Genomic DNA, 14,550 nt, shown 5'->3' with positions numbered 1-14,550 from the left:
GAAGGTTGCAGGTTCAATACCCTGCTTTCAATGCACCCCAGCTGTGGAATGAGCTCCCTAAAGAGGCCCACCTGGCACCTACAATATACTCTTTTAGACGCCAGCTGAAGACCTCTTTATTTTCTCAGCATTTTAACAGCCTAGCAACCTAATTTTAACTTTGCTGTTTTAACTTTGTATTTTAAATCTGTATTAATTTATGCATTGCTGGTTGGTTTGATCCCGGCTGTGTTTTTTATATTGTATTTTATATTATGCTTTATAATACTGTTTGTTTTATATTTTGAATGGTTTTTACGGTTTTAATTTTTGTAAACTTCCCAGAGAGCTTCGGCTATTGGGCGGTATCAAAATGCAATAAATATATAAATAAATAAAAATAGCTGGATGGGAGGAAGCACCTGCACTTTTTTATGAGCAGGGTTGATAACGTCACCTGCTGGTCCCTATTAGACTTCCCTGTTCCTTCTGAGCTTAGCTGCAACCTTCACACTAGTAGGGCAGGATCTACACTACTGCTTTAAAGCTCTTTATAACAGTTTTGACAACTGTTGGGGCCCAGGACACACTGCATATACAGTTTTCAAAACGTTTTCAAAGCAGTAGTGTAGATCCCCCCATGTTTTTTTTACTAGCAACACTCTATTGTTCCTTTTTCTGATGCCAAAGTATTTTGGGGAGTCTTGACTTTGAATGGGCAATTAAGACCCATTAGCTTTACAAAAGACCTGCTCCGGGTTGAGATGAAAACAGCTAGAACTCCTTTGTTGATATGTGTCAACCCAGCTGCCTTCATTTTTGGACTCTCCTTGGGGGCGTGGCTATGAAGTCTGTCATGATGAGCCCCCGCACTTCCAAATTTACCACTGCCCACTGAATCAGAGGAGCAATATCATTATTATTACTGATTTATATCCCACCTTTTTTTCTCCAAGGAACCCAAGGCGGCGTACATAATCCTCCTCCTCTCCATTGTATCCTCACAACAACAACCCTGTGAGGTAGGTTGGGCTGAGAATCTGTGACTGGCCCAAAGTCCCCCAGTGGGTTTCCATGGCCGAGTGGGGGCTAGAACCCGGATCTCCCGACTCCCAGTCCGACACTTTAACCACTACACCACACGTGGTTTCTTACTATTAGTACTATTAGTTCCACTGAGCTATCAAAATGGTTAACGGAAGATAAAAACCCAAAATAAAACAATAAACACACAGCAACTATAACCACACTGGCTGGGTCACCCTGCAGGGAATGCATGCATGAAGAGGTGGCCCTTCATGGGAAGTGTGTTCCAGAGGCTGCAACACTAAATCCTCTATTGCAGGTACTCTTACTGAGGTGAACCTCAGGAGCATGAGGGGGAGGGGGTCGTAGCTCAGTGGAAGAGCATCTGCTTTGCATGCAGAAGGTCCCAGGTTCGATCCCCGGCATACCCAGGTAGAGCTGTAAAAACTCCTGCCTGAAACCCTGGAGAGCCCTTGCTGCCAGTTAGTGTCGACAACATTGGGCTAGATCAGTGGTTCCCAAAGTGGGCGGTACTGCCCCCTTGGGGGGGGGGGATTGCATAGGGGGACGCTAAGAGGCAAAGGGGCAGCAGAGGGGCGCTCGAGGTGGTCTTTTCCGAGAAGCACATCTCCAGAAGGTCTTAAAACCCAGGGACATTTTTATGGGAGAAAGTAGTTTGGTCCCAAGCCATATAGGGGAAGAATCCACACGTGTATTAATACTGTTTAAGAAGTGTCCTTTTAATGATGAATTGAAATGTTTCAAAAGCACCAAAACGCTAATGAAGAGACATACCCTGCTTGGTGTGCCCCGCCACGCCGGCTGCAAAACAGAGGCGTTCGCTCTCTTTTCCCTCCCTCCCTCCCTCGGCAAGGCTGTGGCGTGTGCTTCCCATTTAAAGGGGCTGCATACAGGGGGCACTGGGCATGAGTTTGTGGAACCAAGGGGGCGGTTACCTGAAAAAGTTTGGGAACCACTGGGCTAGATGGACCAAGGGTCTGACTTGGTCTAGGACTGCAAGGACCAGGCGGGGGTATAAGGGGTGAAGCGTTTCCTAAGGCAACCTGGTCCCAAGTTCCTTAGGGCTTTATATATTCACAACAGACCCTTAAATGTGGCCCGGCGTCATGCACCTACTTGAGCAGCCCTCCTCAGAGGAGGATCTATAGAGGCCCCAGAAGCTCAGGGCACCCCAGACCAGGGACCGCCATCAGACCCACAGGAGCCTGAGCCCTTGGGGGAGGTGGCTGCAGGACCATCCCTGTCAGGAGAAATGGACTCTGCCCCTGGGAGCATCGTTGCGTCAAGCTACAGGCAAATAGGGCTCCTGTGCAACTGAACTCGCCTGCAGAAAAGGTCTCCTCGGAAGAAAGTGACTCCTCAGGAGTAGGGCTCTGAAAGGAGAGCTCTGATTACTGCAGCTGAGCTCTGGGTGGGTTCCAGCAGGCTTAAAAGCCGTCATTCGATATCAGCCAGCGTTGGAACCATTTGGTCCATCCTGCCCTGTATCCTGAACTGTGTCTTATGCCCTATTTCCTGACCTTTTGGACTGCCTAATGGCTCTGCGTCTGGACTATGTAATGTACCTGACTATTTTACCTCTTGCTCTGACCTCTGCCTGGACTTAAACTAACTCAGTTATAACCTGAACGCCACTGTATCTAGAGCCTGCTACGGGACACCGGGTAGCTTATCTGCACAGAGTACAGCTCTTTCAGCAGAGGTGCAACATGCTGCCAAAAAGCAGCCCCTGTTAGCAGCTTCACAGCTACATTCTGCTAGGGTGACCCTATGGAAAGGAGGACTGGGCTCCTGTATCTTTAACAGTTGCATAGAAAAAGGAATTTCAGCAGGTGTCATTTGGATTCATGCAGCACCTGGTGAAATCCCCTCTTCATCTAGCTATACTACAGCAGCCAGATACAAAAGAGGGCAAGGCTCCTGCATAGGGTGACCACATGCAAAGGAGGAAAGGGCTCCTGTAACTTTAACAGTTGCATAGAAAAGGGAGTTTCAGCAGGTGTCATTTGTATATATGGAGAACCTGGTGAAATTTCCTCTTCATCACCACAGTTAAAGCTGCAGGAGCTATACTAGAGTGGCCAGATTTAAAAGACGGCAGGGCACCTGCAGCTTTAACTGCTGTGATGAACCCCAGACTCCCCACATATACAAAAGACACCTGCTGAAATTTCCTTTTCAATACAACTGTTAAAGATACAGGAGCCCTGTCCTCCTTTTCATATGCTCACCCTACATTCTGCAAAAGCTGCGGCTTCTGGACTAGGCCTAAGGACAGCGCCTTGCAATAATCCAATCCAGGTGACCAACGGCCAAAGCACCGTGGCCAAGCTGACGGGGCAGTGTCAACAGGACCCTGTCTTCAGGAGAGGCTGAAAGCCTGAGGAAGCCACCAGCTAGACTGGGAAGCCAAGTTGGAAGCAGGCAAGGCAGAAGCACAAGGTCAGCATGTACAGAACGGAAGACTCCAAAAGCTAGGGTGACCATATGAAAAGGAGGACAGGGCTCCTGTATCTTTAACAGTTGCATAGAAATGGGGATTTCAGCAGGTGGCATTTGTATATATAGAGAACCTGGTGAAATTCTTCCTTCATCACAACAGTTAAAGCTGCAGGAGCTATACTAGAGTGACCAGATTTAAAAGAGGGCAGGGCACCTGCAGCTTTAACTGCTGTGATGAAGAGGAAATTTCCCCAGATTCCCCATATATACAAATGACACCTGCTGAAATTTCCTTTTCAATACAACTGTTAAAGATACAGGAGCCCTGTCCTCCTTTTCATAGGGTCACCCTACAAAAGCAGCCTTCAGGAAGAGGTGGTGGAGGAGGTTGGAAAACAGAGCAGGCTACCCAACCAGATGAAGACTTCAAGGGAAGCCTGGTGAACTGCATGAGAGGTCCTAAGTGAAAACTTACGAGGAGAACAACTACATCTCAAGCCCTCATTGCCAGGCCTGGAACTCGCCAGGGGAATTTGCTTAGGTTTGGAACTGACACGTTTATAACCTGATTAGTGATAAGACTAACAACACAGAAGCCTTGTTCTAAAGTAACAATAGCCATAAATCATAAGCGGTCTTGTTCCATTTCTTTTTAATAAAAAAAATATTTCATACCTTTGTTTACCATACCTGTACCTCTGATCTACTTATCTTATGCCTAATGACCTTAGGTTTTAACCTCAGGTTAAAAGAGTACGTTAAATAAAAGGATGTAGGTTTATGGTAGCAGCTTTAGTAAGTGCTGGAACCACCTACGTGGGGTCTTTCACGTACTGGCGGTGGATTGTGTAGTGAAGAGTGAGCTGCCACATTTGGTGGAAGTAACAGGGGGATTGACCAGTGTTCCTCTATATTAGTATGTGTAAGGCAGCGTTAGATGTTTCTTGCATGTGCTACACTGAAAATCATTGATCTACTAGCACTGTATCTGTCAGGTGCCTCGGTATGGTTGCTTGTTAATCCTACAAAGCAAGGATGCCAGAGGCACAGTTACAAGATGGGGGATACTTGGCTCAGCAATACTACAAACGAGAAGGATCTTGGAATTGTTGTAGATCGCAAGCTGAATAGGAGCCAACAGTGCGATAGGGCTGCAAGAAAGGCCAATGCTATTTTGGGCTGCATTAATAGAAGCATAGCTGTCTACACCAGCCATTTATCCCGGGATCATCCCTGTGCATCCAAATGACACACAGGGGATCCCGGGAGCAGGCAGGGACGATCCCTCCATTTCCCTGGGATAATCCTTAGGTGCATTTATTTATTTATTTGTTACATTTATATACTGCCCCATTTTGGTATACGAAAGTTAAAAACAGTAAACATTAAAAGTATACAAAATTTAAAAACATAAAAACAACGGTATCCATTTAAAAACAACAGTTCTGGGGGTCCGTTAAAAAACAAACTTAGCACTGTTAAATGGGGTTAAATGGCTGGGAGAAGAGAAAAGTCTTGACCAGACGCCTAAAAGATAAGTGTTGGCACCAGGCGAGCCTCATCGGGGAGATCATTCCACAGTCGGGGGGGGGGCACCACCGAGAAGGCCCTCTCCCTTCTTGCTATCCTCGGGGCTTCCCTCGGAGTAGGCACTTGGAGGAGGACCTCAGATGTTGAGCACAGAGTACGGGTAGATTCATTCAAAAGGTCAGGAACAACTATTAGGTGGATTCACAGTTGGCTACAGAATCGGTCTCAAAGAGTACTTATCAATGGAACCTTCTCAAACTGGGGAGAGGCAACGAGTGGGGTACCGCAGGGCTCAGTCCTGGGCCCAGTGCTCTTCAACATTTTTATTAATGATTTGGACGAGGAGGTGCAGGGAACGCTTATCAAATTTGCAGATGACACAAAATTGAGTGGGATAGCTAATATCCTGGAAGACAGAAACAAACTTCAAAGTGATCTTGATAGGCTGGAGTGTTGGGCTGAAAACAACAGAATGAAATTTAATAGGGATAAATGCCAAGTTCTACATTTAGGAAATAGAAACCAAAGGCACAGTTACAAGATGGGGGATACTTGGCTCAGCAATACTACAAATGAGAAGGATCTTGGAATTGTTGTAGATCGCAAGCTGAATATGAGCCAACAGTGCGATATGGCTGCAAGAAAGGCAAATGCTATTTTGGGCTGCATTAATAGAAGCATAGCTTCCAAATCACATGAGGTACTGGTTCCTCTCTATTCGGCCCTGGTTAGGCCTCATCTAGAGTATTGCGTCCAGTTCTGGGCTCCACAATTCAAGAAGGACGCAGACAAGCTGGAGCGTGTTCAGAGGAGGGCAACCAGGATGATCAGGGGTCTGGAAACAAAGCCCTATGAAGAGAGACTGAAAGAACTGGGCATGTTTAGCCTGGAGAAGAGAAGATGGAGGGGAGACATGAGAGCACTCTTCAAATACTTAAAAGGTTGTCACACAGAGGAGGGCCAGGATCTCTTCTCGATCCTCCCAGAGTGCAGGACACGGAATAATGGGCTCAAGTTAAAGGAAGCCAGATTCCAGCTGGACATCAGGAAAAACTTCCTGACTGTTAGAGCAGTACGACAATGGAATCAGTTACCTAGGGAGGTTGTGGGCTCTCCCACACTAGAGGCCTTCAAGAGGCAGCTGGACAACAATCTGTCAGGGATGCTTTAGGGTGGGGGTTGGACTCGATGGCCTTGTAGGCCCCTTCCAACTCTGCTATTCTATGTCGGGAGAGGCATTCCATCAGGTATTGTGGTCCCAAGCCATGTAGAGCTTTATAGGTTAAAACCAGCACCTTGAATTGGGCTCTGAAACTTATAGGCAGCCAATGCAAGTGGGCCAGAATTGGTGTTATATGTTCGAACCTCCTTGTTCCAATTATCAATCTGGCTGCTGCATTTTGCACAAACTGCAGCTTCCAAACTGTCTTCAAAGGCTGCCCCATGTAGAGGGCATTGCAGTAATCTAATTTGGAGGGTATTGCAGTAATCTAATTTGGAGGTTACCAGAGTATGGACAACTGAAGCTAAGTTATCCCTGTCCAGATAGGGGCGTAGCTGGGCCACCAATCGAAGTTGGTAGGAGGCACTCCGTGCCACTGAGGCCACCTGAGCCTCAAGGGACAGAGATGGTTCTAGGAGAACCCCGAAGCTACGAACCTGCTCCTTCAGGAGGAGTGCAACCCCATCCAGAACCGGTTGAACACCCCACATCCGGTCAGAAGAACCACCCACCAGCAGCATCTCTGTCTTGTCTGGATTGTGTTTCAGTTTATTATCCCTCATCCAGTCCATTGTTGCAGCCAGGCACCGGTTCGGCATATCAACAGCCTCACCTGATGAAGATGAAAAGGAGTAGAGCTGCGTGTCATCAGCGTACTGATGACAACGCACTCCAAAATTCTGGATGACCGCACACAATGGTTTCATGTATATGTTAAACAGCATGGGGGACAAGACCCCTGCAGACCCCCATACTGGAGAGTCCACAGGGCCGAGCAATGCCCCCCAAGCACCACCTTCTGGAGTCGACCCCCAAGTAAGAGCGGAACCACTGCAATGCAGTGCAGTGCCTCCCACTCCCAACTGAGCCAGACGTTCTAGAAGGATACCATGGTCGATGGTATCGAAAGCCGCTGAGAGATCAAGGAGAATCAACGGAGTCACACTCCCCCTTCTTTCTCCCGACACAGGTCATCATACAGGGCGACCAAGGCTGTTTCTGTGCCAAAACCAGGCCTGAAACCCGACTGAAATGGATCCAGCTAATCAGTCTCATCCAAGAGTGTCTGGAGCTGGCCCGCAACCACGCGCTTACGGACCTTGCCCAGGACCTTTAGTGGTGAATCATTTGGGGACACGTATTTTTTCTTTTCTTTTTACTGCCTCTTAATTTCCTCTGTAGGTCAGTATTTCTCAGACTTCCGACAGCAGAACTAAAAACTGGAAGCTATTATCCCCCAACATGGTTTGGGTTTAGCATTAGTGTGCAAACGTTGCATACCAAGAGGCTGCTTTTGAACCTGCATGAGTCACTGATATGTGCCTCCCTCACAGAGAGACAATGGACAACCTCCTCTCGGGGTGGAAACATTATTTTGTGACTCTCGGAGTGGAAACATTATTTTGTGACTCTACCATGTGAGTGAGGGAACATCGCATCTGATGCAGAGATATGGCAGAACTGCCCACCCCCAACATAGGCCAACTGCAAGGAGGTCAAACTAGACCACTAAATCATTCAGAGACATGTTGGGCAGCCTTTCTGGCAGATGCATACTTTGGACTCACCAAAAGCATTATCTGGTTTGATTATGTTTTGTGGCACACGGGCAGTGGCTCTCCATGGTTTCAGATATTTATTTTGTTTGTTTATATCTCTCCCTATATCACAAGGATCTCAGGGCAGCGTACTGATAAAATCATACATATAAAATAGAATAAATATACCATTTTAAACCATTAATATGTTAAAACCAATATGATTTTTTAAAACAGTAAAATCTAATTAAAACAAGACGGTGTGCAGGCTGGTGGATTTAGCCATTAAAGGCTTTGTTAAAAAGCTATCTCTTAACCCGGCACCGAAATGAAGCCAGTGCCGGTGTCAGTCAGGCCTCCAGTGGGAGGGCACTCCACAGCCGGGGTGCCACCACAGAGAAAGCCCTCTCCCATGTCCTACCTTAGCGTCTATCTCATGTTGATGAGTCTTTCTCAGTCCTGTCTGGAGACACTGAGATCTAAATGTGGGACTTTCCACATTCAAAGTATATGTTCTTCCATTGAGCTGAGTCCCTTCTCCAATAGGACTGATGGAGAACAGGAAGGTCTTGAACGTGGTATATGGATGATGGACATCAAGCCATGTGCAGTAAAACAAGACCCAGATCAGCGAGCCATGCCATATGGTGGTGGTGGTTCACAGACACAAAAGTCTGTGGGCAGCTTTTTGAAGAGATGAATTTGGCACCACTATGAGAGCAAGGCCAAAAGGTGTTAGCTTCTGCCAAGCCATATACTTCCCAAGGGAAGGAAAAACAGCACACTGGGAAGTGAGAAAAAGAGCTCCCCAAAGTTATTGCAGCTTCAGCAGCAGGGGAGGGGAAGATCACACATCCCTGCAAATAAGGAAGGGGATCTGATTGTTTATTTTCAATCACTCTCTTTCAGTCTAAACCAGTATTCCCTAACATGGTGCCCTCCAGCCCTGGAATGTGTAGTCTGATGCATCTGGGGAGCACCAGGTTGGGGAACTCAGAGCATTTTATAGTCCTGATATCCTACTCATGGGCCCAACAAACCATTATTTCTGGAAAGGATCCAAGGAAGAGAGAGAAAAAAAGAGATTTGTGAAAGTCTGGAAGACACCGTAGAAGAAAGTTAACCCATGTTTATGTGAATTAAATTTAAGCATTAATTAATACATTGCAAAATAAGAATATTGCATCGATATATCTCCTCCCGGAAAGAAGACAGTCCGGGAACAGCACACCGACTGCACTCCAGGAGGGTGCATAATGCCACAACCAACGTTGCTAACAGCTGAAAGCAGTCTATTCTTAGACAATTACAGGGGCTTCATTTCAGATTTCTGCAAGGGGAAGGCAAAGAAAGCCAGTGTGGTGTTGTGGTTAAGTCTGTCCTACTGGGACCGGAAAGACCCAGCTTTAATTCCTCACTTGCCATGAAGATCCTTGAGTGACTTTGGGCTAGTCACTGCCTTTGTCAGTGACTAACTATCCCAGCCCACCTCAAAGGGTTGTTGCAAGGTTAAGGGGTGGGGGGAGAGAAACCATGTATGCTGCTCAGAGGTCCTTGGAAGGGGACAAAAAGGACAAAATGAATAAAGAGATTGCAGGAGGGACGAGGAAAGACTGCAAAGAAGTAACATGTTTTAAGAATATTAGTTGGGGTTTCTTTTTTTATCTCAGATCTATAAAACTTTATCAATATAGGCAAAGGATCAAGCGTCGTTGTTGTGAAAGCAAAAAAGAACTCTGCCTTTGGCACGACACATAAGCTGGTTGAATTGTTTGTGATAACAATAGATCTGTGCGTTGTATCAGTGAGTGGGGGGAGTTATAGGACTGGTCATCTAGTGTGATCTGAGACAAGGTGGGGCGTGGGTGGCTGGTCCCCAGCCCCCCTAAATGGCACAGGGTCATTTAAACGTTTTGATTAATAAGGCGATGACACCGGCTGCCGTGAATCATCGCCGTCACGATCCTGCCACAACACATACCCATATCAAACAGGTTTTCAAGCAAGGCGCATTAAACATTTATTTGCATGTACTACATAATCCTTTTGGAAAATAAATAAAGCGTTTGATGCACCTCAACCGTAGCACACCTTGGCTTTGTTTAAGTTTGTTCCCGAGTACTTCGAAAGGAAGAAAAGAACCCAAGATGCTTCTTTCTTCCCTTCAGCAGGGCAGACACCCAGGATTTTAATCTTGGTTTTAACCACCAGAGGAAGAGCCGGATAAACTCCAGAGGGCAACTTGCATACATCACCAGCAACATCCCCCCTGCAACAAAAAAACTCACCCTGCAGGAATTGTAGCATGTCCAAACTTCCACACCCACCTCACTCTCCCACACCTTCTGGCCCGCAGTTTGCTGACTAGACCTCCCGTTTTGCACCCCCCCCCTCTGCCCACCCCCATTTACGGCTTTGATGTATGTGTTCCAAGGATCTAAAGGGACTGTCTCAGCACAACCCTGCCCTTGCTTGAAGAGGGGGCCTTGAGGCTGAAAAACACACACATATACACAATTTTTCTTGCCTTCACTCAGCCAGTCAGTCCCTCCGAAAAGGATCGGGCGGGGTGAAAGCGGTGTGTGTGTGTGGGGGGGGGTTGGAATGTGTCTTGTGCAGGCAGGCAGATCACTTCACCTGGCTGCTTCCGGGCAGTTGAATACTAGGGAGGGGGATCAGTAGCAGAGTCTCCCCTAGGCCCCACCACTTTGTAGGATCCAGCGAAAGAATGGTTTTTTGACCCTAACGTTTATGAAATTAGGAATACTCCAGTATATTTCTGCTAGGAAGGAGAGAGGGAATACAGGGGAAACTATGTAAAAGTGAACAATGCAATTTCCCAGAAGTATGGTTGCAAAACACCACTACACACACACACACACACACACACACACACACTTACTCCCCCACTCCAGATTAGAGGCCAGCTAAAAGGGGATCTGTCCTGGGAGCTTTTGAGGCCAGGGGCTGTTTGGGATCATGGCTGGGGCAAGTCCTTGTTCCTGTCTTCTGGGGAAATGAAACCTGATCTGGATCAGCGCAGAATCAAGTTTCACAACAAGAGGGTGAGCAAGCAATTGGGGGGTGGGGGGGAGAATAGAGAACTCTCCAGCCAAGCACCATGCTTCATGTTTCTCCCCCCCCCCCCCGCACACACACCCGATCCTCCACATCAAACCTGAGCAAATGATTAACGCTGTCAAATAAAATGAGACGAAAGTCTCCTCAGTCTCTCTACAAGTGGAGAGACGGATAGGAGAGAAAACAGAAAACAACATACACATGCGTGTGTTTGTGCGTGTATTGACGGAGCATATCAGGGAGGCCAGATGCAGGGAGTAAAAGGAAAAAGGAAAAATTATCTCCCCTATTGTATGAGCAAGCTGGGGAGAGGATCTGCAGATCTGGAGAAATGTCCAACCTCAGGGCAATAAAAGTTTTTTTTTGGGGGGGGGGGACTTCTGATGAAAAACAAAAAGGTTTTAAAAGTCTGGTCGGTGTTGTGGAGAAATCGGTCATAAGGTTGCAGGAACCTTTAGGGGGACATGGGAATTTGGTGCTTAGGAGCAGGAGTTGTGGGGAAACCTGCACCCCTTGGGTGGGTGTTAAATTGTTTATGTGTGTTTTTTGCCGAGAAAGATGGGGAACCATGTGCACAAAAATGATTCCAGGAGGAATCGACAAAGAACTCCTGCGGGTTAAAGGGGAAGACCTGTGTGAGCCTGGGAAGGCATCCCCCCAGGCAGAGATTTTTGAAGGTTGTGGGGAGAAAGGGAAGGTCATGAGGAAGAAAAAAGCTGGGGGGGGGAGAGAGACTTGGTAGGCTTGAGCACAGGATGAAAGTGATGGGGGAGCTGTGTTGGGGGGGGGCAGGCAGACTCTTGCTACTACTGCCAGAGAAGTAAGCACTGGAGATGGTAGGAATCAGACAGGGGGAAAGGGCTCTGGAAGGTAAACGCCATGTTTGTCAAGGAATGAAAGCCAGGCAAGAGAAGGGGGGCGTGGGAGGGGGAGTGAGAAAGCCAGACAAGAGCAGAGGGGAACAGGAAGAGCTAGAAATGGGCAAGGTGTTAAGAGGCAGTTTGGGGGGGGGGGAGAGAAACAAAGCAGGAGAAGGTGGGAGGAGGAGGAAGGAGAAGAAATAAGGGCGGGACAGCAAAGCAGAGCAAGATTTTGAGAGAAAGGCTAACCATGTGAGCTGGGAAGCCCCCAGTTCAAATCCTACCCTGGCTACAAACTCACTGGGTGGCCTAGGGCAGACCACTGTTCTCTCAGCTCCAACTTTCACAGTAAGCAAGAGGCCAATAAATAATAATAATAATAATGATGATGATGATGATGTCCTACATTACAGGACTGTTGTGAGGCTTATTGAGGATGTATGAACAGCACTTTGAACAGTCTCAACAGCTGTTCAGAGCCAGGCAACGTTAGGGGCCAATATGGGGTGTGGGTGGAACCAATGGAGGGGTGGGGGAGATAAGCAAGCCAAACCAAGCAAAAGACAGAAGTATGATGGAGAGGCTGAAGGCAGGAGAAGAGAAATCAGACAGACATGGCTGGGGGGGGGGGGCAGGAAAGATGGGGGAGAAGGGAAGGTCATAGATGAGAGGTACAAAGGGGGGGGGCAGGAAGAAGGGGCCAAGGAGTGGAGGTACCAAACTCAGCAAGCGGGGAACTTTGCGCCAAGTCACAGCCTTTTAATACCGGGGCTTAAAACTCGAGAACCTGCAAAGTAAGAACATATTACACCGCCCCTGTCCATGTGCCGACTTCCTTGCCCTCGACGCCGAGGCAGACCCCCAACATACCCCCAAGGCAATCCAGGGGCGCCTTTGTCTCCCCCGCCAAAGCGGCGCGGGCGCGCAGACCCCCAGACCCTCTCGCGAGCGAGCGCGCGCGCCTGCTCCCCTCGGCGTGAAAGCTTCCCGGCGGCGGCGGCGGCGGCGGCGCTCACCTTTTGGACTGCGGCTCGGAGGGGTTGCGATCCCGCTGCCGCCGGTTCTTGAACCAGTTGCTGACCTGCGTGAGCGAGAGGCCGGTGATCTTGGCCAGGTTGCGCTTCTCGGCGGGCGACGGGTAGCGGTTCTGCTTGTAGAGCTCCTTGAGGGCGTTGCGCGACTTCTCCTTGAAGCAGTACACCGTCTCCTCGCCGTCCCAGATGGTGCGCGGCAGCGGGAACTTCCTGCGCAGCCGGTACTTGTCGACGGCGCCCAGCGGCCGCCCGCGGGCCCGCTCCGCCTCGGTGTAGCGCGCCTTGTACCACAGCTCCTGCAGCAGCGGGTGGTTGGCGGCGGCGAAGCTGTGGCTCTCCAGGATGCCGTAGAGCTCGCCGTAGAGCCCCTGGTGGAAGGCCACCAGCGCGCGGGCTTTCAGCAGGCTCTCGTTGCCACGTAGCAGGTCGCTCTGGGGCAGCGACCACAAGAACCGGGCCAGGCGGTCCAGGTTCCCGCCTTGCTGCAGCGCCTCGCACACGCACGCGACGTGGTCCGGCGAGAAGGCGAGCAGCGCCTGGGGCGAGGAGGACGCCGACGGCGGCGAGGAAGAGGAGGAGGAGGAGGACGCCGAAGACAAGGGAGACGAAGCGGCGGCGGCGGCGGCGTGGTGGTGGCTCCTAACCAGAAGTTCCGCGTGGAGCAGGACCTGATCCGCGGCGCAGGCGGCGGCGGCTTCCTCCTCCTCGTCGTCGTCGTCCTCCTCTTCCTCTTCTTCCTCCTTCCGTGCAAAAGGAGCAGCGGCGAGGGCAGGAGGCGGCGCGGGAGCCGAGCCTCCCCGGCTTACCTTCTCCGACGCGCCGCCGGAGAGCATTTCCAGCACGTTTTCTTGCTTGATCGCCGCCACCACGCCGGGGAGCGTGGTGGTGGGAGAGGCAGAAGACATTTTCCCCCCGCTTGTTTTGGTTTGGAGTTGGGTGGGTGGCGTTTTTTTTTTCCCCCTGCTCTCCCCCCTCCTCCTCCTCGACACCCCCCCTCCGGGAAAGTGCACGCACACGCACACCCCCTCCTGCTCCTCCTCCAGCACCGCCGCCCGGCTGGCGTTCAGCCGATCAGGTTTCCTCGCCGCCACGCAGGAACCATTAAGACAGCTTGTTCTAGCAAAACTAGTGTAAACGGATCGCGGTCGCTTCCCTCCCCCGCCCTCTCTCCCTCCCTCCCTTTCTTTCTTTTTTTCCCCCCCAACGTGACTTCTCCAAAGCTTCTCTCTCGCCTGCTACATGTTCTTCATGGTACAAGCAGCCTGCTGGATCCGGGCGGGCTCTCGGATTGGCCGGCTCACACGGAGGGGGCGGAGGATCCGGAGTTCTTATAGAAACTGTCAATCAACTCCTCCCCCTCTCCCCCAATCCATCCACGCTCCACACGACTTCCTCCCTCCTTTAAATGTGAAAACACCTCTACCTGCAGGTCTGGCGTGTTGTTGTCTTTCTGTCCCCGGGATCGGAGGGAAGCTGGAAACTAAATCGATGGCTGGCTGGCTTCCCTCCTCCCGTTTTTTCCACGCTGTGCATTCATAAAGCAAAACTTTTCAAAGAAAGGCTAGCCCTAGTTAGAGGAGACCCATTGAAATCAATTGGACTGAAGTTAGAGAACACTGGATTTTGAATGGATCACCAGCATGGGGTGCAGTGAACACCAAGTACCCCGTTGGCTGACTACTCGGTTAAGGTTGCAATCCTATATATCCCAAAAGCCTCGTTGAACTCTATGGGAATTACTTCTTAATAGACATTAACAGGCTAAAATACGGGATTAGCTGTATGCACACTTCCGCCCTAAATATTTTGGGTAAACA

At 49.4% G+C, this 14,550-nt stretch overlaps 1 protein-coding gene across 1 annotated transcript in view; it reads right to left on the bottom strand.

Annotated features, from left to right (window-relative positions):
* Nucleotides 1-13,638, bottom strand: part of SIX4 (SIX homeobox 4) — a 30,133-nt gene extending 16,495 nt beyond the window's left edge. Inside the window, exons 1-2 of the mRNA XM_063115835.1 lie at nt 13,540-13,638; nt 12,716-13,437 (exon numbers count right to left, since the gene is read on the bottom strand). Of these exons, the coding sequence (XP_062971905.1) occupies nt 12,716-13,437; nt 13,540-13,638 (821 nt within the window). The remainder of the gene's footprint in view (nt 1-12,715; nt 13,438-13,539) is intronic.
* Nucleotides 13,639-14,550: the final 912 nt, after the last annotated feature.

The sequence above is a fragment of the Elgaria multicarinata genome, chromosome 2 (assembly GCF_023053635.1).
Source record: "Elgaria multicarinata webbii isolate HBS135686 ecotype San Diego chromosome 2, rElgMul1.1.pri, whole genome shotgun sequence".
Lineage (NCBI taxonomy): Eukaryota > Metazoa > Chordata > Lepidosauria > Squamata > Anguidae > Elgaria > Elgaria multicarinata.
Note: the sequence above shows the minus strand (reverse complement) of the source record. Positions and strands in the feature narration are given on the sequence as shown.